This window comes from Brachyhypopomus gauderio, chromosome 2, assembly GCF_052324685.1.
Source record: "Brachyhypopomus gauderio isolate BG-103 chromosome 2, BGAUD_0.2, whole genome shotgun sequence".
NCBI lineage: Eukaryota > Metazoa > Chordata > Actinopteri > Gymnotiformes > Hypopomidae > Brachyhypopomus > Brachyhypopomus gauderio.
Window position 1 is genome coordinate 2,282,879 of NC_135212.1, and position 11,773 is coordinate 2,294,651.

Sequence of the window (11,773 nt, forward strand, 5' to 3'; positions counted from 1 at the left end):
ACCTCCAGGACTAACAGTCCGACATGGGGTTACCCAGGTAGTTCACTGGTCAAAAATATTTCCATCAAGTATACCAGTGTAGAAAACAAAATATTAGATGCATATACAGGATGACGACTTTTATATGTTAAACTACCAAAAATCTATTTCATATTAGTGCCAATATGTATGTAATTTTATTTTATTTTATTTTATTTGCACTGTGCTTTAATTTAGTATATTAAAAATATGTAAGAAAACGTTTAGGAACGAAAGGTTGCAGGAGACTGCACAGTCTGCTGTCTGCTACACGCTTGGGCAGGAAGCAAGAAAGGGGAGGAGCTCGGCTGTCAATCACAAGCCTTGCGTCACTAAAACTATATAAAGCTACCCTGTAGTGGACTTATGTTTGATTCGGTGAATGTTCCGCATGGGTAAGAAGTGACAAGTCACAGATTATAAACAAACTGTATTTGGTGTTCGAACTTGGAGCAGATGGACATCAGTGGTCAAGCCAAGCGGATTATGGTCCAGGCTTTGAGTAAAATGTACAGTTCGCGCACACAGCGCGGTGGGCTTGGACTTCACCGGAGCCTGTTGCTGACGCTTGTAATGAAATCCGCCAGGGACATATACCACTCGGCCCGACTGGCAGGCGAACAGGAGGAACAGTCCGCCAGGCTGGTTGCTACCACAAAGGACTTGGCACAGAAAGAGGAGTCGATGGACCCGTCCGGCACCGAGGCGCCCGAGACGCCCGAGACCGTCCGTGCGCTCGCGCCACGGTCGAGTGAGGGCGTCCACGGTTCCGAACGTGAGAGCGACCCGGCCGTACAGCACGCCCGGGTCGACAAAGAGAACCGCGACCCACGCAAGCTCGACCGGCACTCCAGGAAACGGCGAGGAAACGCAGCCGCCGAGCCCGACTTCCTGCCGTGCAAAAAAGCAAAAATGGACTCGGGTGAAGTGAAGCGGGTTCTTCACGGTACCACACGGAGTAACTGTGTGAACTGCGGGAGAGACACGGACACTCTGTCCGCCGCACACCTGCCCAGGACGGTCGTCGCATGCTGATGGGACTTTTAATACTTTAAGAAGTGTTGGTGTTAACCTTTCAAAGTCTTTAAAGGGGAAAGCGCGTAAACTGGACCCGGGGCAGAGCGCCGCGGTGCCACGAACACGTCAAACGGCACCGCGGTGTCACTTTCACCGTAAACTCTCCATGGGTGGCTGGGTGAACACTGGCCCGAGAGACCTATGGATCTGAACACTGGCCCGAGAGACCTATGGGTCTGAACACTGGCCCGAGAGACCTATGGGTCTGAAAGTTTCTGGAGCTGTTCGTGACGTGACGGCTGATTCATCAACAGCAGGGCTGTTCTGGGAACTCCAGATAACCCAGCAGGAAGTGGCCTGGTGACGGAGATGTGACTAATGGTGGTGGAGCAGATGGAGGATCAGAACCTCCCGACTATGAATTTCTTATGAACACGCCACGATATGGTTAATGTGATGTGCATATCACGAGACATGCACGACGTTTGTATATTGAATATACCTCTGGTTCCTCTTGTCCATTATCAGTGTTATTTATTTGCCAGTACTTTATTGTATTTTATCCAACCTCTTCTGATCCTTGTGCGACTTGTATAGTCGATGAAATCAACTTTGATTGCATTCCCAAGCTGCTAAATCGGGTCGTTCCGTGTCAACTACCTCATTTTGTATAATAAAACGTATAAAAGAAAACCCGTGCACCTGGTTTGCCTTGTTTTTTGGAGTGGGTTGGGTTTGTTGAAGCACTGCCGAGCACTAAACACCGGATGACTGACGCAAGGGTTTCGCGGAAGGAAGGCCCGTGAGATCTGGCATACCCAGACTGACAGGGCAATAGAGTCGCACTAAACCGCAGTTTTACAATGTATCGGCATATTTACAGAAGGGAAGTAAATGGTAGATTCTATATCCTGCTATTACTTCCTCCAGTCGTCAATTACCGCTTAGTAAAGCGGTTGTAAATTTTATGACCGGTGTGGAGTTGACTGTACAATCCCAGGAGCAACATCTGAAATCAGGGCTCTAAACTTGAGAATTACTCCACACGTGAGTCCATATAATGCAGAATATCTGCTCAATACCGACTTCCTAAAAACTCGAATGCACTTCAGTTAAGTCCCAGAGTCATCACATGAAATAAAACGTTGTTGAGGCTCTAAGGAGAATGAATGCGAAGAGGAGCGACTGTTGGACCTCTTTTCCCTATAGCACGGTGGGGAGGGGCAGGAAGCCAGGCGGGCTGGGAGAGGAATGTGTGCGGGATTATTTATAGACGGGCCGGAAGGGTAACGGCACCCTTCGTACTTCCGTTCATCTGCTTAGCACACCGGGGGAAGGGTGCCCGATTACTGTGGCTACTCAATTGTCCTGCAAATTTTCTCCCCTCCAAAACGAAACCCTTACAGTACTGAAACCCACAGCAACGGTACCGCTCAAACGCGAGGACCAGGCGCCACTAGTCCATTCGGAAGCTGGACTGTTTATGAACTGTAGGCTACTCGTATACTTGCTCTCTGCACAATGGACTCCAACCACAAAGACCTTAAAAGCGCATTCAAGCACAGGAAACCCACCCAAGTTCTTTGTGCATTCATATACACACAGTATAGAATAATAACAGAATAATACAAAACGCAATAGGGAATATAAATTACTTAGTAAGTTACTTCCTGACAGATAACCATCACCGCATGTGGATCTACTGATTCATAATAACACGTGGGACGACAGGCCATAAACTCATGATTGAATATGTTTGAAACTCATCACTGCAACATGCCACACGCAGAATGCAGAGAAAATGCTTGCATGATACAGCCAATTTGGCTTACTAAAATATTTGTTCTTAAACCGAAAAGAACATGCACGCTTACAGAGTTGTAGGGGAAAGAATAAGCAAGGTGTGTGTGTGTGTGTGTGTGTGTGTGTTTGAGAGAGAGAGAGAGAGAAGCTGTAGAGCATAAGATGCCTTTATATTTATTGCTTAATAAATATATGCCCTGTGTATAGTGTCTCCCGACTCTGGCAGTCTCAGCGCTCTGCTTTCTTTAGACATGAGCAGTTGTGTGAGCCACACTGGATAAGCACATCTGCCTAATACTAAAATAATGTAAATGTAAAATGTAAAATGCAGGTAGATTCTGGGTCAACTCAACAGGGAGGTTTTCCACATCTTTTTTATTTCTTTTTGTTGACAGAAGTTACTCTGACGTGTCCTGAACATAGTGTAGAAGTGTCTCAAAAAAAAAAAAAAGAAACAGAAACAAACCAACTGCAATTTGCACCAAAGTTGTTTGGCTATTTAGAATATTTTGGGTAATTTTTCAGTGTCTTTTTTGTTTTGTTTTAAAAAATAGAAGGAACAGAAACATGTTGCTGTTAAAAACATTTATCTATACTTAGGTTTTTCGATAATACTAGTCTTTTTTAAATCCTGAAGATGAAGTTCCACGCGTCGGCATGCACATAGCACATGCAGTTCTGAAAGTAAATACTTTCTTTCTATTTTTTTGTTCAGAAAACATTATTTTCTTTTTATGTTTCTGCATTTCTTTTCCCACGGTGGGTCCTACATTGCTGGTTAGCATTGTGTAGATATTTGTCTGATGTAATCTTAGCAGGGTTTGTGGTGTAGTAGAGTGTTATGATGAGTGTGAGAAGGAAAATGGAAAATACCTATCCATACTGCTTTACACACCCACACACACACCCTCTCTCTCTCAAACCAAACACACACACACACACACACACACACACACACACACACACACACACACACACACACACACACACACACACACACACACACACACACACACACACACACACACACACGCACATGCACACGCACACACGATGAATGGGTTACATGCAAAAGCCACGTATATATAAATATAATTGGCTCTTGCATGCAATCATGCAATATACATAAATAAAATAAATAATTACATTCACACAGTGAAGTTGGCCTCTCTCTTACACAAGGTCATACACACACACACACACACACACACACTCCTGCGTGCTACAAATATTGGCTCCCACTTGCCTAGCTATCTTGCACATGGTGTATTGCATATAGAGGCCTTTGTCTCTTGATTTAAGTTTGGCCAGTAATACCATAAAACCTTTTTACATTCAAAACTAGACAGAGTTAAAGTGGATCACACATATATACACACGACAAACAGGGAGGTGGAAGTCCTATAGATTCTGGGTTGGTAAACAAAATAATGGAAACATAACAAATCAGTGTGGCTCTGTTCCAAATGTAGAAAAAAAGGATGGAAAAGTGACTTATCCACGGCAGCTACATTTTACCCAGTTCTAAACTAAGACGATGATTTTCTAACAAACACTTTAGTTTCAGTGCCCTCAGTCAAAAGCTTTGAATCAAGTCCGTTTTATGATGCAGTCCTATCATGGTTTTAAGCCCATGTATTTTTGTTGACATAGATCGGATGTTTAACTTGTTTGGTAGGTTTTGAGCAGCTGCTCTGTTAATGTATACCTAGCCAATTGTTTCCAAAGTCTATGTACTTCCATCAACAATTACATAATAAGATACTAGACAATTATGCATTTTGATGGCAGTCTACTGGCAATTTGAGAACTTCCTTAAAAAAATTTTTCACATCATACAGCTTCAGAAGGACATACAATGAATTTCGGATTTTAAAAACATGACTAAAATAAAAAAGTGGTATTTTAATTGTATATAAATATAGAATATTGGTAGATTTCTATGCAACTGCAATTTGGTCTTATCAACATAACCTTTTCATTCTTTTGTATACTTCCGACAGATAGACATATAGATAGACATATAGATAGATCGAACGATCAATCAATAGATAGATAGATAGACGTTGAATCATGGTGAATAAGGCACTGAGCAACTAAGTCAGTGATACATTTCTAGACACTCAAATCTTTCAAGCTTTAAATGTCAAGAGGATTTAACTATACTAAACTAGCAAGGGGAGCCTTAGTCCCTTTTTAATCTGAAAAAATCTAGTGTTAGTCACAGATTACACAAGTGATACTCACCCATGATTTGTTAAATTCAGTAACATAAATAGGTACTGTGTAAAAATAAATGCTTGCTTTCTCACACACACACACAACAGACACACACACTCACCCACACACGCTTATCATTACAGACAGGCATTGTTCACTATAAAACTTGACCATGAGTGGTTATGCATGTTAGTACTGAATGCTACATATATAATGATTGCAATGTCCTTTAGGACAATACCATTTGGCAGTGTATCTGTGTACTAAAGTCTGATATCAGAATTTTCTTTGCGAATTAGAAGAAAATGGTGATTATATTTGGGCCATAGGAACACAAAGATCAGTGGGACACAAGAGACAAGAGTTTTTGGCAGAAAAGGCCCGGTCATTGTTTTGCCCATGCAATTTGATTGGCTGTGTTACATGTTCCTGTGCAGTTTGATTGGCTGTGTTACATGTCCTGAACACAGAATGTGCACCATTGGTGACAGACATTTAAGTCCTACAACCCAGTGTACAGATCATTGACATAAACATGGAACAGAGAGAGAGTGACAAGAGTGCATGTCTGGAACACAGGCTAGTACTGTGTGGAGCACAGTGCCATCTACTGATCATCTTGAGGTAGTGGAGCTCTGTTTCTTTCATCAGATTGCTCTAACTTGAAACCGCCCCTACTTGTTCCTATTAGAAAATTCAAAAATGGAGTAACTATAAAAAAAGAAACTGCTATGGGATGAACCCAAATGGGCGGACACTGCTTTCTTTTCTAAGGAAAAGGAGATGAAAGAAGACACTGCCTTGAACAGTGTGGGAGGGGCTTTCCACAACAAGTATTGATCTGTGCGAGTCTCTCATCTCATACAGGTAGTTCTTTCTTGAGTCAATTATTAGATAAGATGTTCTGGGCAATCAAGGGCACATTAGCCATGAGAATATAATAAGGATCACTAACCATCAGCAACTTTTATGATCTTAATAATAAAAAATATCATATTAATGTAGATTTGAGCTCATGTTAATTAAAATGATTAATTATGTACATTTGCATTGATTCACAATTAATACATAAATTACTTAGCATACATTATAATTTGATTTTACATCTAGGAAAATAGCTTTTTTCAATACCCAGGACAGTATGCATCATTCTGAGGACTAAATTGGGGACATGGCTCCATATTAACTACCCATGTCATATGTGAGAAGTAGATAAGCCAGAGGTGAGAGGTGAGTCTACCATGGCCCACAATGCATCACTGCCACAGAGCTCCACATACCACACAAACAGAAACACACCGAAAACAAACATGGCGATACAAAGAGCACAGCTGATTCATCATCATCATCATCATCATCATCATCATCATCATTATCATCATTGTTGTCATTCTGTAGGTATAAACATCACTTTTAATAACAAATCTAATAGAAAAATGAAGGGGTTCTCTCTCTTCCCTCCTCCACCGCTCCCTTCTCACTCTATCACACCCTGGAAGACTGGAGTAGGGGGAAAGAGTCCACATATAGTGTGTATAGTGTCCACATATAGTGTTTATGCACATGGAAGTGGCCTGGCGCTACTGTGAGAGTCTGTGTGTTTATGAGAGTATGAATGTGAGAGTCTGTGTGTCTATGAGTGTATGGATGTGAGAGTCTGTGTGTTTATGAGTGTATGGATGTGAGAGTGTGTGTTTATGAGTGTATGAATGTGAGAGTCTGTGTGTTTATGAGAGTATGGATGTGAGAGTCTGTGTTTATGAGAGTATGGATGTGAGAGTCTGTGTGTTTATGAGTGTATGCAGGGCCGGAGTGGGACACTTTTTCAGCCCGGGAGTTTCATGTCCAAATCCGGCCCAAAATTATTTTTCCCTCCCAATCGGCCCAAACTAGAGACTGACATGAGCCGGCCCATCGGGAATCCTCCCGAATCTCCCGATTAGCCACTCCGGCTCTGAGTGTATGGATGTGAGAGTCTGTGTGTTTATGAGTGTATGGATGTGAGAGTGTGTGTTTATGAGAGTATGAATGTGAGAGTCTGTGTGTTTATGAGAGTATGGATGTGAGAGTCTGTGTGTTTATGAGAGTATGGATGTGAGAGTCTGTGTGTTTATGAGTGTATGGATGTGAGAGTCTGTGTGTTTATGAGAGTATGGATGTGAGAGTCTGTGTTTATGAGTGTATGGATGTGAGAGTCTGTGTGTTTATGAGAGTATGGATGTGAGAGTCTGTGTTTATGAGTGTATGGATGTGAGAGTCTGTGTGTTTATGAGTGTATGGATGTGAGAGTCTGTATGTTTATGAGAGTATGGATGTGAGAGTCTGTGTGTTTATGAGTGTATGGATGTGAGAGTCTGTGTGTCTATGAGAGTATGAATGTGAGAGTCTGTGTGTCTATGAGAGTATGAATGTGAGAGTCTGTGTGTCTATGAGTGTATGGATGTGAGAGTCTGTGTGTTTATGAGAGTATGAATGTGAGAGTCTGTGTGTTTATGAGTGTATGGATGTGAGAGTCTGTGTGTTTATGAGAGTATGGATGTGAGAGTCTGTGTGTTTATGAGAGTATGGATGTGAGAGTCTGTGTTTATGAGTGTATGGATGTGAGAGTCTGTGTGTTTATGAGTGTATGGATGTGAGAGTCTGTATGTTTATGAGAGTATGGATGTGAGAGTCTGTGTGTTTATGAGTGTATGGATGTGAGAGTCTGTGTGTCTATGAGAGTATGAATGTGAGAGTCTGTGTGTCTATGAGTGTATGGATGTGAGAGTCTGTGTGTTTATGAGAGTATGAATGTGAGAGTCTGTGTGTTTATGAGTGTATGGATGTGAGAGTCTGTGTGTTTATGAGAGTATGGGTGTGAGAGTCTGTGTGTTTATGAGTGTATGGATGTGAGAGTCTGTGTGTTTATGAGTGTATGGATGTGAGAGTCTGTGTGTTTATGAGTGTATGGATGTGAGAGTCTGTGTGTTTATGAGAGTATGGATGTGAGAGTCTGTGTGTTTATGAGTGTATGGATGTGAGAGTCTGTGTGTTTATGAGTGTATGGATGTGAGAGTCTGTGTGTTTATGAGAGTATGGATGTGAGAGTCTGTGTGTTTATGAGAGTATGGATGTGAGAGTCTGTGTGTTTATGAGTGTATGGATGTGAGAGTCTGTGTGTTTATGAGAGTATGGATGTGAGAGTCTGTGTGTTTATGAGTGTATGGATGTGAGAGTCTGTGTGTTGGCACTTTTGTGCAAGTGAGCAATGTATTAATGTGTGTGGTATAATCTAAACCCAAAGGTTACAAAATGCCCTTTCTTGTTTAGCTTTAACATAATTGCACAATAAAAGTAATGTGGCAATCATGGTAGTGACACTAATTATTTGGCAAAGGACCCATTATAAAACAGCTTTGGGAAGCTCTTCCAGAGAATGTAGAATGAAGCTTAAAGGTTTTAAGTGGTGAGCGTTGGGCTCTTGCCCCCTGTGTGCCATCCCTAAAAGAATGAGGGATGAGTTCAGAGAAGAATGAAAGAGAGGGAGGCAGGAGTGGAGAGAGAGAACTTCACAGACAAAAATGACATGACCAATCCCCCCCCCCAATCCATTCAGTTTCTTTTGTTTCATTTTTTTTCTTTTGTTATTGTTTCAATCATGCAGGATTTCCAATGGATTTTTTTTATTCTAGGAGTTCAAACAAAGCTGAGCAGTGCAACAGAAGAATCAAGCTCCAATGTTTCTGACAAGAAGTAGAAGAAGAAGCCATAGTAGAAGAAAGAGTGAAGACCATTTTGTTTTGTTTTCCCTCCCCTCTGCGTTTGTATTAATCTTCTCTCTGGAGTTGGGGTTTCCATAGCAATGAGGGGTTGGGGTTCCCACAGGCAGCCAGGGTGTGCGTGCCCCTGCCCGACCTGACCTTTTAGGCAAAACCCTCCCTCATACACACACAAACACGTATACACACACACACACACACACACACACACACACACACACACACACACACACACACACTCACACACACTCACGCACACAAGCGGCCAGTGGCCTCACCTTACTGAAATAATTATTAACAGTAAACATAGATGATAAAACTCATCGATATTGCCCAACATGTGGGCGGATTTTTGCAATAGACGGAGCTCCGATCAAGTTGTGTAAAGCAAGTAGTGATTCTCCACGTTCAGACTGTGAGTATCTCCACTTCTGTGTTCTGGTCACCGTGACTGTGGTCACCTGTCACTTTGACGAGTAAATGCATGATATGTCCAGAAAAAGAGAGCACACTTTCCTCCTGTGTATTCAAATATACTAGTTCTTTTCTTTCTTATTCCAATATTGAGTCTCAGACCGACTTTTCGCACCCGCTGAACACCCCTTATCCTTCTAGTCACTTAAAGCAGTACGCCCATCAGCAGGGAACCACTAGGCAGCAGGGGAATAGAAAAGAGAACGTAAATAACAGAAAGGAGAGAATCATGCCTTGAATTCCCCTGCGGCCTCTTAAGCACTTCCTGGTGCCTCCCTGGAGCATGCAGACTGAGGGGCCGGGCTGCCTCTCCTGTGAGAGCGTTTGGCCTCTGGTGTGGTCTCCTCAGCGGCAGTGTCCCATTGCAGTGGCTGCTGAAGTGCTCCCTCCCTCGTTCCCTCCCTCGCTCCCTCCCTTGCTCCCTCGCTCGCTCCCTCCCCTCTCCCCAGAGGCTAGCACCAGTCATCCTCGTCAGTCTCACTGTAGGGTTCATGCAAGCCTTTCCTGGGCCCTCTGGGGTGCGGGGGCTTGTGGGGTGCGGGGTGGGGGGGGGCGTGGTGGTGCGGGGAGGGCGAGGACGAGCGGTAACCGTTGGGCATGCGGCGAGGGGGTGGCTGGTTCTGCTGGAGGGCTCCGTGACGGGAAGTCCTGGGGGATCGTGGGTGCGGAGAGCTGTGCGAATGAGGGTTGCCCTGCGTGGGGCTCTGCTCGTAGGCCGGAGGCGCGTGACGCTCAAACCCGTAGTCCCGGTCGTCGTAGAAGCCGTCGCCCGCTGCGCCCTCGGGGGGGCCCGGGCCCCAGCGGGAGTGTCGGGCAGAGCGGGGTGAGTCGTGGTGGGAAGGGGGAGGGTGGTGGTGGGGCAACGCAGGAGGCTCGGGGCCAGGCGGAGAGAAGCGGCGAGGGGTGGGGGTGGGGAGGCGGCTTGGCGGCCCGGGTGGGGGCGTGCCGACGGGCTTACGGACCACGGGTGAATAGGTGACGTGGGGCCGGGGGGTGGAGGGGGTCTGGGGTAGCTGGCGTCGCCCTCGGCGAGGCGTGCTGGTCCCGGATGTCGAGGGGACGGGGCTGCCACTCACCGAACTACTACCCTACATGAAAATGGAACAAGGCAAATAAAAAAGAACAACAAAATTATCCACAAAACGAGAGAGGGGAAGAGAGAGAGGGAGGGAGAGAAATAGAGGACACCAACACAACAGCAGTAAGGGGGAAGAAGTGTAGTCATGAAGGATTGAGAAGGAAAAGAGTGTGAAAGAGATAGATAGAAAGAGAGAGAGGAGTAAAGAGACACCGAGAAGCAGGAGAGCAGTGTGACCAACGAAAAGAAAAGGATGAGAGAAACGAGCCAACGGTGAGAAGCAACACGCGACAGAGAGAGGACACAGAAAAAAGAAACACATACAGGAGAAAACAAATGAAGAAGAGTTGAATACCATTGGAAGGGTGAAAAACCCAGTTTAGTCATTAGTCACCTCACACTCAAACCCAGTTTAGTCATTAGTCACCTCACACTCAAACCCAGTTTAGTCATTAGTCACCTCACACTCAAACCCAGTTTAGTCATTAGCAGAGGTGGGGACTCGAGTCACATGACTTGGACTCGAGTCAGACTCGAGTCATTAATATTAAGACTTTTGACTTGACTTGAAAAAATATTCAGAGACTTAGACTTGACTTGGACTTTTACACCAATAACTTGGGACTTGAATTGGACTTGAACCTGTTTACTTGCAAAGACTTGATTTTTTTTACCCCAAATCTAAATTTTAAAACGCATATTAATATTTATAAAGTGCGCCCCATTAATTTCATTTCCGTCCTTCTGACGCAGACCGGTGTTACACCAGATTCTGTGACCGTCGAGTTTTGTGACCACAGGGGGCGCTATTTCACAGTTTCTGTTCAGAGGCACAAACGCTTTACGAATGCTACGTAAACTATGCTGATGCACTTTCTTTACTCGTTTTGTTAGTGTCCACGAGCCAAAATATGACAGATGTTTATATTTACATTTATCGTCTCTTAATTACATAAATGTACTTAAACAAGATTTACCATCCCCTCACCATTGCAGCCAACAAAGAAATCATGAATGGGATGTACAGGTGAGCCTTTTTAACTGGGGTCACCAATTCTGACGGCAGCCATCAGAATATGTGACCCCACTGAATGTCCAGGTAACAATAGTAGCCTACACCGTGACCCCACAATAACAGAAAACAATGAAAAAATAACCCTAACCTTTTATTAGTCTATATTTAAACATTTTATCCAAATGTTTAGAATAACCATTCGTAATGACAGCATCTTGCTTACGATGAAGCTTGCTATTTTCGTGTAAAATGATGTAATGAAACATTCTTGTTTAAGTACATTTATGTAATTAAGAGAAGATAAAATGTAAATGATCTGTCATCTTTTGGCTGGCGGACACCAACAAAACGAGTAAAGAAACGCATCAGCGTAGCATTCGTAAAGCGTTG

The 11,773-nt window shown here is 43.7% G+C and overlaps 2 protein-coding genes across 10 annotated transcripts in view; one reads left to right on the forward strand and one right to left on the reverse strand.

The window, feature by feature from the left end:
- The first annotated feature begins 376 nt into the window (after positions 1-376).
- ier2a (immediate early response 2a) lies at positions 377-1,733 on the forward strand. Its single transcript, XM_076982314.1, has one exon. The coding sequence runs from the start codon at positions 475-477 to the stop codon at positions 1,051-1,053; it is 579 nt and encodes a 192-aa protein (XP_076838429.1). The 5' UTR covers positions 377-474; the 3' UTR covers positions 1,054-1,733.
- Positions 1,734-3,247: 1,514 nt separating this feature from the next.
- cacna1aa (calcium channel, voltage-dependent, P/Q type, alpha 1A subunit, a) overlaps positions 3,248-11,773 on the reverse strand; it is an 88,386-nt gene continuing 79,860 nt past the window's right edge. For all 9 annotated transcript variants that reach the window (XM_076982325.1, XM_076982324.1, XM_076982322.1 and 6 more), the window contains one exon: positions 3,248-10,378. In XM_076982325.1, the coding sequence (XP_076838440.1) occupies positions 9,743-10,378 (636 nt within the window). In that variant the 3' untranslated portion in view covers positions 3,248-9,742. The remainder of the gene's footprint in view (positions 10,379-11,773) is intronic.